Here is a 14,003-nt window from a genome sequence, read left to right as displayed (position 1 = left end):
GATGCAGTAGAAGGGGTTGGAGGCGTGGAGTGTCTGAAGCACTGTTAATGTGCTGTGGTCGGAGCCGGGGGTGGAAACATGGGTACTCGTCAGTTTTTAAATACCTTACAAAATCTTTTGCATGTACCTAACTTCAGGCAAAGTGATCCCCCTTGTGATGGACTCACCAGCTGTGATTCATAGGCCAGGATATTGGGATGGTGGCAGCTGGCTGCAGGTCTTGCAGGAGCGGCTGCAGTGGTCACTCATGGCTCAAGGGGCCAGAGAAGAACCACGGGTGGAGATGGGAATGGGGTGTTCTAAGTTTGCCCTAAACCTGGGGTGTCCAATCTTTTGGCTTCCCTAGGCCAAATTGGTATAACTGTCTTGAGCCTCACATAAAATACACTAACATCAGCTGATGAGCTAAAAAAAAGAAAGAAACAAAGAAGAAAGAAAAAGAAAAAGAAAATTCAGCCAGGCATGTAATCCCAGCACTTTGGGAGTCCAAGGTGGATGGATCAATCACCTGAGGTCAGGAGTTAGAGACCAGCCTGACCAATACGGTGAAACCCCGTCTCTAGTAAATACAAAAAATTAGCTGGGCCTAGTGTCCCATGCCTGTAATCCCAGCTACTCGGGAGGCTGAGGCAGGAGAATCGCTTAAACCTGGGAGGCGGAGGTTGCAGTGAGCCAAGATTATGCCATTGCACTCCAGCCTGGGCAACAAGAGTGAAACTCCATCTCAAAAAAGAAAAAAAAATCTCAATGTTTTAAGGAAGTTTATGAATTTGTGTTGGGTAGCTTTCAAAGCCATCCTGGGCCGCATGTGGCCTGTGGGCAGCGGGTTGGACAAGTTTGCTGTAAGTGAAAACACACATCTAATCACCCCTGGACCCATCATTATACCCCAACCCCACCAGGGAGCCACGCTGGGGACAGAATGGAGCTGCTGTGTCTCCCACAACTCAGCATTTCCTGGCCCAGTCTGAATACTCAGCCTGAAAGTGGGCATAGCTGCTGAGACCCTCTCTGGTCACCACTCCCAAAATGTCTTCCACCTCCAGATGTGTTACTGTAAGAACAGACTCAGAATTTCATCCCCAAAGTCCAGCATGGGTGCACTCTATAACTTTTGAGGCCTCTGGGACTTTACTTCCTCCTCCCACATCCTCACAAGAGTCCTGCCCGTATCTCTGGTTCTCTGGGAACAAGGACTGATTGTGCCTTTCCTCCAGCTGTCACTGATCAGTGCACCTGACGATGACGCTCATGAACTTGTTGAATTGAATTTCTTACCAGTTGATTCCTTCCCCTAGGTGATGACTTTTAATTAATTACTACCAGCTTTCTGTAGCCGAGGCTTCTGTATCCTTGGATTCAACTGAAGATTGAAAATAAAAAACAATTAAAAAAAATAAAAATGTAAATATAGAAATAATACATTCTAACAAGTATTACATAGCATTTGTATTGTATCTGGTAAGTCATTTAGAGATGATTTAAAGAATACAGGAAGATATGCAGAGGTTAGATCCAAATATTATACCATTTTATTTTTTTGAGACAGTCTCACTCTGTCACCCAGACTGGAGTGCAGTGGTGTGATCACGGCTCACTGTAGCCTCAAACTCCTGGGCTCAAGCAATCCTCCCACCTCAGCCTCCCAAGCAGCTGGGACCACAGGCATGCACCACCACGTGTGCCCAATATTTTTAAGATAAGGGGTGTCTCACTATGTTGCCTAGGCTGGTCTTGAACTCATGGGCTCAAGTGATTCTCCCGCCTTGGCCTCCCAAAGTGCTGAGATTACAGACCTGAGCTGCTGTGCCTGACCCATTTTGCCATTTTATATCAGGGACTTGAGTAACCTTGGACTGTGGTATCCAGGGAGGTCCTGGAAGCAATCCCCTACAGATTCCAAGGGACGACCCTTTTCTTAAAGAGTAGCCCAAGAAGGAGGCATGTGAAGAGCAAAACTGTGTCCAGGAGAGCTTTTATTTGTACGGAACAGTTTTAAAAATACAGAATAAAATAGCTTTATCTCTACTATTATTCACAACATCTGGTCCAAATATTACATATTTTTAAAATACTTAAACGTTTAATGAAGCCATGTTAGAAAAACAATATGAAAATTCTTTTTAAAAACTCCGTAAAAGAATTACACATCTCAAAAAACAACCCCACCCCAAATACCCTCGGTATGCAAAATAAAAATAAAAAAACAAAAAAACAAAACCCCAGAAAGGTATATATAGCCAAAGTCAGTCACAAAACTCAAGGAAAATATAGGCATCCCCACTGTTTTAAGAACAGTCAGAAATTTATTAAGGTGTCAAATGAAGATTGTTACTAACAGAAAAGGAGAGTCATTTGAACCGTAAGACGGCAACGTGGGGAAGGGTGTCCCAAGTGCCTGGAAACACGCACAGCAATGCTAAGGATGCGGGATGGTAGGGTGATGCTGAAACACCAACACCAACCAGAAAGGACAGGAATGTCTGCGAGGCTGCTGAAAAGAGATGTTAATGTGCTTTATGAGCAGATGATGAACGCTGGCAAAACTGGGCGGCCTTCTTGCACTACTCAGGTTCTGATTGCAGGAGGGGCAGAGGGTGGTCGGTGTCCTAGTCCCTGTGTCTAAGTCACGAGGGGACAGAGTACCACAGGCAGCACGTAAGTCCTTGGGCTCTTTTCTAAAGCCAAGGGGAGGCTCCCTGGAGAAGCGAGCTTTGTGAATGCTCAGGCCGGAGCCGCACACTAGTGCGGCGTGCTGCAGGTGTGGCTGGGCATGCACAGCTGGCATCCAGCGACAGCCATGCTGGGCCTGTGCCTGTAGCAAGTGTATATCCCATGCAATACCACCCCTCAGGATGCTTCTTCTTCTCTGGCCAGATGGGTTCTGGAATAAGGCTTCTGCTATCACTCCATATTCACCTTCGATCTGGCCTGGCCACTGCCATGGCATCCGTATTACTGAAGATGAGACTTGCCAACTTTAAGTCTAAGTTGCTAGTACCAATATTTCAGCAGGGACATGAATGAAAGAAATCACAACTTAGCTCATGGTCATAAAATACACGTATGGGTAAATAAAGTATACACACATACTAGAGATTCATCAATGGAGAAATTCTATCATCACATGACATTGTCATGAAAATTATATCATTCCCTCCCTGGAAAACTGTGGCTATTATCCTGGGTAGAAATGTTATTTTACTATATGGAAATACTGCAATATTCATGCATAAACCAAGTTATCATCATGAAAGTCAGTATTCTACAGTATAAAGCAAAACCTGTGTGCGAATTTGTTACCATGAAAACGGGAAACCATCAGGACCCATGAGGCTTCATTCTGGCTGGCATGGTTGAGCCACTTCTCCTGCCTTGCTCAATCCCAAGAAACCAACTATAAGTTAGCATGTGAAATCCTCTTTAAAGATTCTGTAAGTAAATGTATCAGTGAATCTACATTTAACTCCCTAATGAGAATGAGAATTGCTTACAAAGACTAGAGTCACTTCCCATTATCTGTGAAGTAGTGGTGGGGGCTCCCCATCCCCCACTGTGAATATGGCATCACCTCCTGTCCGTATTAACACTATCTACGTTTCATGTTGGGATTGCCAACACAAATGCTTCCTTTTAAGGACCAGGCAGGTGACCTGGGAAGGTGGTGGGGGGTAGGTGGTCTCTGTGGAAACTGGAGACTAACTGGCCTGCAAGGACATTCACAACTAATATATTTTAGAATGCTCTACAGGCAAAACAAAGTACAGGAGGTGGTTCAAGGCCCCAGCAATGCAGGCCAGTGGTGAGAATGGGCAGTGTCACAACACAGACCGTGTGCGGCCACTGTGTCCCCCAATACCTCCCCTTCAGGTATGTGCTTAAACCCGAGAAGCAGATGAATATATTCTTTTTCTTTCAATTACAAATTTTCCTTCTGTAGCATATTTTCCAGCAGAATAACCACTTCCTAAAATGGTGTGTGTGTGTGTTACATGTTCAAGTTTATTAGTCATTGGGGACATCAATCACTCAAGGCTGTGCAGAAAGTACCAGATTCAGCAGGGGCATCTTTGCCCTCTTTGCTCCCCACCTCCTATCCCCTTATCCCTCCTCAGACAGAATATCAGGTTGGCCCCAGTGGAATAAGAAGAGCAGGAAACCCTCATTCCAACAGGAGTTGAAAGTGTAGGGCTTCCTTCCCCATGTGAAGGCTCGCAGAGGGCACCCCACACATTCGCGGAGTTGAAGCCTCCCGATAAAACCTGGCCCAAGGAGGGGCTTCAGAAGCGAGTGGGTTTCTGGATGACTGAAGCACACACCCTGAATGTTACGCAGTGGAAGACGCCCAGTCAAGCTGAAGAGAAGGTGCCCCTGGATCACGATGTCTCTCAGGCTTTTATTTGGGTATTTGGTCCTTCTGCTCACCTGGAGAGCTAGAAGATTGCAAATCTCTGGGATGTTTAGCAGTTTTCCCATTTTTCGGAGCAGAGAAACTGGAGATGTTGAGCAAAATCCAAATAGAAGGAACTGAGAGCAACTCAGGGCAGGAGGGCTACCAGCCTTGCGGGCGTCCCAAGGCAAGAGGGATGGAAACCTTGAGTCGGTGTGCTTCTAAAGTATGCATCAAAGACACATTTAAGAAAACATACAAAATTAGGTGTAATTTAGCATCTAAGTTCTTTACTTAATCTGCAGTAAGATTTTGGCAAAACAAAGCAGTGGCTCCAAGGTGTTCTTGCCAGAATAAACCCTGAAGCCCTGAACTTCCAGGAGTGAAGTGGCGACAGTGACGTAGCAATGCTGCAAAGACAGCGCCGCGGCACTGCAGAGCTGAGCCAGCCTGGGGCCGAGGGGGACCGGAATGCACCGTGTGGACACCAGGCTGCTGAGAACCATACCCTGCCGCTGGAGACAGGGGACAGGCAGCCACGCAACCAACCAAAGCTCGACCAGGTCAACGGCGCTGAAGATGCGCCCCCTCATGAAGCGAGGGCACTGCTTCTTACCTCAGGCTTTTTCCTTCGCTGAAAAGCTTCAAACCAAACCAACAGGAGTCATTTCTCAGAAAGGATTTAGTGTTATTAATTAGAACTCTCTTAACAGAGAGGGAGCCTGTTGGCTGCTTTTCTTACCTCTTTCGGCCATCACTCTCACCTGTAAAATCAAGATCTAATGGACGTGCAACATGGCAACCCACAGGGAGTCTCCTTAAGCCATGACTGCCAGAAACAACTTGCAACAGAAGCATAGTTGTGCGGGGCCGGCTGGGCCGACAGACATTCCACGTGGCGGCTCTGCATGTTACCCCCCCAGCCTCCCTTCTTCACAAAACAAATTCACGTATAACTTGACCCATGGTTTCTGGGCTCTGGTCCAGTAGTCAGTTTTGATAAATAGATTAGGCATTACAGTATTTACACTTTCATGGTATCAAGCAATACAAAACACAACCACAACAATGGTTACTGGCCTTCAAAAGCCGTTACAATAAGCTTCCCTGATGGTGTCCACAGCTTTCTTTACAAATGCTGGTTCTTTTCTTGACGGGGGGAGGGGTAGGGAAGGGGACAAGGAACAGGGATGCAAGGAAAGAGGGTCACATGGAAAACACTGATTTCCAAAATCTGCTATAGTCAATAACATTAAATAGGAATAAAACCTTGTAATTATAGACGCGCGCGACAATAACAACCACATGACGGCAGAGCCAAGACGCCCATCAGCTTGTCTGACTGGTGCCTTGTGCGGCACTCCATACTCATCACACCAGCCAAGAGTGACAAATGCCAGATAAGGTGTCTCAGCCACTAGTGAAGTGAAGAGAGGCCAGTGTGCACGTGCTGGCCCAACCAGGGCCAGGGTGGCCAGGAGAAGGTGCAGCTGAGAATCAGATATTGGCTTCAGGGTCCTTTCCTTTCCCCTCCAATGCCCCAAACAGATGTTAATTAACATCTGTGCAGACCTTAGCCACAGCCAGAGCTGGGCACAGGACAGCCACACCACTGCTTTTAGGTGAACAGCCTCCTCCTCCAGGAGACCAGGGACAACAGACTCATATTGGGCCAGTCAGACATGACAGTGTGAGGATACTGGTGCCCCTTGGTCAGAGGAGGTCTCTGCGGGCACAGACCAGGGTCAGATGATAAGGAAGCAGGTCCGGGGCCTTGGAGAGAAAGAGAAAGACCCTGGACCCTGGAGGTGGCTTATAGGATAGCTGACCCTGGGTGGTGGAAGGGAACTGAAGCAAGGAATTGCTGCAGATTTTAAATGCCCACTCCCCAAGGAGAACTGGAACTTCAAATCTAGTGACCACAGTCAGCAATGGACACTCTCAAAGGGCAAGGGGTCAAGGGATTAAATAAGGAGATAGGCGAGACACCGTATCAGGCACCATCATCCCCACAGCAGAAAAGTTATTCAGTCTGTCTTAGCTCTGGGGCGCAGAATGTAAATGTAGATATACAAATATGTATTTTACTTCTTGTTACCCAGCAAGGAACTACGGATACATGCCTCACTGCGGCTGGGCCACAGGGCACAGTGAAGGCTATCCTGTGGCCTGGGAGTCTTCGTCTGAACTCCGGCTGTTGTCACTTTTCCTGAGGCCTTTCCACCACGTGTAGCCCACGAAAGTTGGGCTGATGGGTAAGTAGCTGAAGCATCTGTACTTTTTAATAATGTTCATGCCAAATGGCAAATTGTAGGACTCCATGCCGTCGAGAGATTTGTTCCCTTTGCCCACGCCCTTCTTCCATTTCCTGATTCCTCTTTCCTCTGGAGTACCTGTCACACACATCCCAAGATAAAACAAAGGAATGCTTTGTTTAGTAGCTCTACTGAGAATGAAACTCCCGTTTCATACACCACACACACGCGCACACACACACACGCACGCACACATACACATGCGCCGTCCCACAGATCAAACCTGCCCAGATGACAGCAAAGAACACCTGAGGAGTTGAAGGTGCTCAGCTATCCAGGTGCCCAAACCAGAAGTCTAAGAAGCACTAGCCCCTCCATGTCCCTCATTCAAGCAATCACCTAATGGTCTTCTGACCTCCCTATCCTTCTATGTGACCCATATTCTCAATTTTCACTGTTGGGGTCTGGCCCAGGACATGTTATTGCTTTTCTGGTTCATTCTATTGGTCTCCCAACTGGTTATCTAGTCTTCTGGCTCATCTGCCCCAAGTCTGTTCAAAAAATACTTTTCTAGGCTGGGTGAGGGGGCTCACACCTGTAATTCCAACATTTTGGGAGGCCGAGGTGAAAGCACCACGTGAGGTCAGGAGTTCAAGACAAGCCCGGCCAACATGGTGAAACCCCAACTCTTCTCAAAATAAAAAAATTAGCCAAGTGTGGTGGTCCACGCCTGTAATCTTAACTACCTAAGAGGCTGAGACAAGAGAATCACTTGAACCTGGGAGGCAGAGGCTACAGTGAGCTGCGATCATGCCACTGCACTCCAGCCCAGGCAACAGAGCAAGACTTGTCTTAAACAAACAAACAAAAAAACTCTCTAAAAAGTAAATCTGAGTCAAAAAAAAAAAAAAAATCTCAAATCTGAGTTTGCAAAACAGGGCCAAGTCTTTATTGTATCACACAATTCCTTCATCAACCAGTCACTGCACAGTCACCCCCTGTCTAGATAGACCCACACTTCATGCTGCTTTGCTCCATTTTAGCATGGTGCTGTGGGGGGACACACAGGTCATGTACCTGTCATGCTCCTGTGGGGATGAATGCCCACTGGCTGGAAACTCCTGGCCACTCTGCACCCTGACAGATGGGTCAGGGAGAAAGCTCTGAGCACACAGGACTCAGCAAGGGAGCTCGTGATGTTTTTATACCTAAGCTCTGCTCTCTCATCTGTCTTTCGGAAATAAAGCTGACTTTAGTTTCCATCAGCCTGACAGCTGCACCCCTCTCTCAATTCCCACTGGCTTAGGAGAAAGAGGGTGGTCCTTATGGACTCTCTTAAATCCAGTGCCTTCCATCTCTTCATGTGTGTGATTCCTTCTGCCTTGGTTTCCCCAGCAATCTCTTGATTGAGGATTCTTATGGAGATGGGTTGTTTCAAGGGGGAAATCTCAATAAAACCTTCAAGCCTAAGAATAAGTATCACCCTTTCTTGAAGGCAGGGAAATCCACCAGTATATCCATGGCAGCATTTTACAATGGTCCACAGCAGCCACCTCCAAGGCAGGATGCACATAACATCCTAGTCTGTCACCTCAAGCTCAGCACAGAATGTATCCATAAACAGGGATCATGGGTTTGGAGAGGCAGATGCCTCCAGGCACCTCTCGTCAATGATCCTGAACCCCTAATCTCAGCCTTTGCCCATGGTCTTCTACTGCCTTTTGGTCTTAGTTGGCTGGAAGCCCACCTTAGGAATGACTCATTTAAAGGACAGGCTCCCCACGCAGAAGTGGCGCAGGCTGTTCCCACCTGTCTCAGATCAGATGAAAGCCACATTGTGGGCCCTTGGGCACAGGCTGTGCAGGGAGGCAGGAGCCTGGGCTGTGCCCACCCCACTGCCATCTCACCACACACAGGGAGCTCACCTGCTATCTCCCCAAAAGTCATTCAGTAGAAGAAACAAAATTAATCAGTTTATTTAGCAAAAAATAGATTCATACATGGAGGCTAAGAGTGCCATCGCAACTGTTTTAGAAAACAGTTATAACCAGTGATGGCTTTGAACTCATTTACTCTTCCTGTTTCCCATTTCTATTTGGCAAAAAAGTAACTCATATTAAAAAAAAAAAAGGGTGTTTGACATATACCACATACCTGGAATGGTGTTATCCAGGATAAAAGCCACACAGCCCCCTACGAACATAGCCGTCGTGAGAAGGACGTTCAACACTTGATCGATTCCTGTTATCCCTAGAAGGAGAACACAGCCATAAAGGTCAGTGCCACAGCAGGGGAGAGCCTGACTTGGGAAGGGGTAATGGTGTGGGCAGAACCCCGTCAATCAAAGCAGTACAGGGAAGTGTAAATTTCTTAGTTGTGCACGTGTAGATGAATTTTTGGCAGTAATGTTTTAAACTATGATGAATACTTCCAACAATAATCCAAAGGTATCTCCGTAAGAATTCTCAACAGTGGTGCATAAAACGTGAATTTAACAGAATGGCGTTCTCCCTACAAGAACTGTGAAGCCACAGGGGTGTAGTCTGTGGATAAAAAAATTCAAAATAAAAAAAAAGGTAGTCATAAGGCTGAGAAAAAATTACAAAGTGAAGAAGACGACGACAAAATTATTTCTGGTACCTGCAATCACACAAGAGTTTTCTGTATCCTGGGTTACCAATAAGTGTTTAGCTGCTTTTAATCAGGAGCAACTGGATTTATAAAGATGTCCTCCCATGAATATGACATAATAAATGTAAAAAGTGGCAAGAATCTCATTTATCCACACATTTTCCATACTGAAGATCGAATGATCCTCAACAGAAAACCACAGGCACTGGTGAGGATGTGGAGAAACAGGAACCCTTGTACATAGATAGCAAAATGGTGCGGCCACCATGAAAATGTTTGGCAGTTCCTCAAAAGGTTAAAAATAGAATACCGTATGACCCAGCAATTCCACTCTTAGGTATATACCCAGGAGAAATGAAAACAAGTACTCGAATATGTCTCACACTGATTATTCATGAATTAACGTATTTGTGAAATTGCCTATGCTAAAATTTATTTGTAAACCAAAAATGAATGCCCTTGGTGCCTTCATGGGCATACAGAGCAGTGAAAAATCTGAGCTATGCCACACACGTTCCCAGCTGATGTCAAATGAGCTGACGAGCTGCCTTGTTCTGGCCTCCTCCTGTAAACAAGAGTCCTTTTTGCAGACAATTTAGTGCCCTGTCTGTCATACTGTGTGTTTTCTGCTGGCAATCTCAGTGTTTAAAATGTCAGCCAAGTGGTGTGAAGTGCTCCCTGATGTTCCTGCGCATGAGGCAGCTATGGTGTTTTAGAGAAGATTCATCCCGGCACAAGCGTAGCACTGCTGGTTGTGTTTCCCCAGCAATGGTTCAGTATTTGCTAATACTGTTTGTGGTGACTCTATGGAACATAACTTCATGAATAATGAGACCTGACTGTACTTGTACATCAACATTCACAATAGCCAAAAGGTGGAAACATCCCAAATGTCCATCAGTGGATGAAGGGATAAACAAATTATGGTATATACACACAATGAAATATTATCTAGTCATAAAAAAGGAATGAGGCCAGGCATGGTGTCTCACGCCTGTAATCCCAGCACTTTGGGAGGCCAAGGTGGGAAGATCACTTGAGATCAGGAGTTGGAGACTAGCCTGGCCAATATGGTGAAACCCCGTCTCTACTAAAAATATAAAAATTAGCTGCGTGTGGTGGTGGGTGCTTGCTATCCCAACTACTTGGGAGGCTGAGGCATGAGAATCGCTTGAACCCAGGAGACGGAGGTTGCAGTGAGCCAAGAACATGCCCAGGCCTGCACTCCAGCCTGGGTAACAAAGCGAGACTCCATTTCATAAAAAGGAATGAAGTACTGCTACCTGCTACAACATGGAGGGATCTTGAAAACATGCTAAGGGAAAGAAGCCAGACACAAAAAGCCACATATTATGACTCCATTTATATGAAATACCTAGAATAGACTGTGAATCCATAGTAACAGAAAGCACACTGGTGGCTGCCAGGGACTGGGGGCAGGGGGTGATGAGGACTTACTGCCTAATGAATTTGGGGGTTTATTTTGGGGTAACGAAATGTTTTGGAAACTGGACAGAGGTGATGGTTGCACAACACTGTACTAGATGCCACCAAACTGCTTAAAGTGGTTAAGTTTGTTATGTGAATTTCACCCACAAAAAGTATATATGTAAACAAATGGTCCTCAATTCTGCACTGGCTAAGTATTACCAGTAGCAATGGTTGTGTCTTGAGATGGTTCCTCCTTTCTACATTCTTCATCACATTGCAGTATTAAAAGGAGGAGTTAAAAAGATTAATCTTGAATGCACAAGCTACATGGTTTTGCTCTGAGGATTTAATAGGACAGGCATAAAATAGTAGAAAAATGTGTTCAAAGTCTATGAAGTTGAGTTTCAAAAAAAATTATATTAACAGAGCATTTGTCTATTAAGATAGACTAATGTAATCAAAAGGATTTACAGAGAGGCATTCTCCCAAAGGAGAGGGTCCCGGTGAAAAACAGACCTTAGTATCCATGACCATCACATTAACACGCCAGCCGGAAGCCCACAGGGCTTCCAGGTAACTGCTGAAAAGTGAGACTCAAGAGAAATGCATGTACAAATCTCCACAATAGTTCCTGAAGGTCCAAAGTCCTCTCCAATGGGCAAAGAGCCGCACGTGGACTGGTGGCTGTGGTTCCAGCTCCCACTCCAAGATGCAAAGCCCGTTTCCTTACCTGTGACAAGAGGGTTCTGTCTGAGGTAACTCGGAAGGACGAGTCCGAAGAAGATCGAAAATCCAAGCACAAAGAGGTTCCGGGAAGAATTCAAATCAATGAACTGCAGGTTAGAGAGGCCAACAGCTGTGATCATTCCTGGAGAAAAACACACCAGACCACAAGCTCCAGCACCACTGCAGTGTGGAGAGCAGACTGCTCAGGGCAGGTGAGGGCAGGCTCCCCGGCGCCCTTTCTCTGTCCAGCAGAAACCAATGAGACCAGTGCAGGGACAGGAAGGGGGACGTGTGGGGTTGGACTGTGGCCACCCTGGGCCAAATGACTCTTGGCCTAAGCACTATTTGGGCTCATACGGGAGCATAAACACCATGTGACATTTTGTCAAGTAGAGAACTAAGGACATTGGTTCCCTCTCTATACAAACATTTTGATTAAACAGGGAGACCTACCCAAATTATCTGGTGCATGTCTGGTTATTACAGCTAAATGGCTCAGAGATCAAATCCAGAGTCCCACTGTAAAAACGGTCAGTTTTAAGTAGTCCATTCAGAGGGATGGTATTTGATTAAGTCAGTAGGAAATACTAAAGAGATTAGATTTAAAAAATGTTCGTAGCACAGTAAGATCTTATTGTTGCTTTCATCTTTAGCATAAATTCAACTCAGAGAGTGATATAAAGTTTTCATTTTTTTGAAGGCATATCCTTTGTTATTTTAAAATAGAAATTTATCATTATCTTCTTACTGAAAGGAGTCAGCAAAAACACCAAGATCCCGATTAAGAATCCATAAAAGTAAAGGAAAAAGCCAGAGAGGGGAGTTTTACCAAAGAGTGTGCAGAAAAGGGCTCCCAGCACAGGATCTGGAAGGGAGGCGAAGAGGGCGCTGAACTTCCCGATCATGCCGAGGGCGAGCATGAGGGCCGCTCCGCACTGTATCACGCGGCGGCTGCCGACCTGCAGGGCACACAGGAGGCCAGGAAACAGGGACTGATCTCCATGCCGCATCACCATAAATTACCCAAGAACCCTGAGGAGAGATACCCATGGCCTGGCTTGCGACCTTCCCCTTCTCCTCAGCTGACTCGTCTCACCTCCACTGTGGGGACACTGAGGGTCACCCTCGGCATCTCCACGCCCTGGTGATGCTCCCTGCACTCAGGCCCCGGGGCTCCACTGCCCTGGCACAGTCATCATGGGCGGGGATGACCCTGTATCTCGAATGCAAAGGCCACGCTTTGCCCCTGCCTACCCCCTGGGTTCCCAGCACCACACGTCACCAAAGCGACCTTCCCCGAAGCACTTCAGCCTCAATGCCAATATCCCCACACCAGAAATCGGACCAAACCCCCAGACATTTCTGGAACCTCGTCTCCTGATGGCACAATTCCCGTGAGAGGTGGCAAAGAGAAGGGGCTACGGGTGAGGACATCTGGAGCCTGATGGCAGGCTCTTCTCCCGGCCCGCCTCTGACTCTATGGTTGGGCAGACCCACAGCCTCTAGGATGGATCTCAGGATCTTCGTCTCGGTCATGCACAAGCCTTGTGGTTTTGCTTTGAGAATTGGGACCTGCATAAAACTGCCTGAATGGTAGCTGGCACACACTGAGCCACCTGAGAGCCACCCAACTGGGCCTGGCTGCCTCTGGCTTTCCTGCACCCACTCGTCCTCCATGCTGTCATAGAGTGACCTTTCTAACACATGGAACTGGGAAGGTCGGTCCCCTGCTTGCATCCTCTGGTACTCATGAAATAAAACCCACTTCTCAGGCTCTTTCCAAGCACTCCAGGAAGGCCTGGGCCTGTCTACCTGGACATCTTTCGCTGTGGCCCCTTCCTAGCCAGATCCCAGACACATCCTTTTAAACATCAACCAAATGCTCCACAGAAGAGCATCCCCTGACACCAGGACTCTCTTCCCCCATTATAGGCTCCCACAGCACCACGTAGGGAGTTATCTGCTACTGCTGATCTCTGTCTCCCAGCAGCTTCTGTCTAGCATGCTGTCACCCGGACAGTGGGAGGTGGCACTGGCATCTGGCTCAAGAATCCTGCACTGTGGGCCCCTACTCTGTGCTGCCTCTTCCAGGAAAACACCCTGAGGATGTAAATTGGGTAAAGGAGGTTCCAGAGTGTTTGGGGGAATGTCCACAAGGCTTTATGTATGACCTCAGTGAGGAGCAGAAGAGGGTTGCTTAAATTTTAAGTAAAAATGAGATGAAATTTTAAATGCAATTCCCCCTGTACACTGGCTGCATCTCAAATGCCCACCAGGCATATGTGGCTGGTGCAGCTGTGTGTGACATGTTGACCACTGCACAGAACTCTCAAAGGACCAGGGTCAGCCGGTCACGCATAAGCATCAGAGCCTGGTCTGAGGCTGTGCACGTGAGAGACGGCCATCCAGCTGGACTCAGTCACTGTCCCACTGTCCCTAGCCTGCCCCTCCTCACCCCACAGAGGGCAGGGAAGCAATGGAAAAGATCACTTAAACTGACAAATCAAGCAAAAGTGACTCGTGCTTGGCTGTTAATATGTAAAAAGGAAGGCTTTCATTCACTAATGGCT

At 46.9% G+C, this 14,003-nt stretch overlaps 1 protein-coding gene across 4 annotated transcripts in view; it reads right to left on the bottom strand.

The window, feature by feature from the left end:
• Positions 1-1,958: 1,958 nt before the first annotated feature.
• SLC23A2 (solute carrier family 23 member 2) overlaps positions 1,959-14,003 on the bottom strand; it is a 140,075-nt gene continuing 128,030 nt past the window's right edge. For all 4 annotated transcript variants that reach the window (XM_012455395.3, XM_064382256.1, XM_064382257.1 and 1 more), the window contains 4 exons: positions 12,263-12,392; positions 11,438-11,575; positions 8,800-8,895; positions 1,959-6,783 (listed from right to left, as the gene is read on the bottom strand). In XM_012455395.3, the coding sequence (XP_012310818.1) occupies positions 6,548-6,783; positions 8,800-8,895; positions 11,438-11,575; positions 12,263-12,392 (600 nt within the window). In that variant the 3' untranslated portion in view covers positions 1,959-6,547. The remainder of the gene's footprint in view (positions 6,784-8,799; positions 8,896-11,437; positions 11,576-12,262; positions 12,393-14,003) is intronic.

Source organism: Aotus nancymaae, unplaced genomic scaffold, assembly GCF_030222135.1.
Source record: "Aotus nancymaae isolate 86718 unplaced genomic scaffold, 86718_ANA_hifiasm-v0.15.2.pri h1tg000029l, whole genome shotgun sequence".
Lineage (NCBI taxonomy): Eukaryota > Metazoa > Chordata > Mammalia > Primates > Aotidae > Aotus > Aotus nancymaae.
The sequence above is the reverse complement of the archived record's forward strand: the minus strand, read 5'-3'. Positions and strand labels throughout refer to the sequence as shown.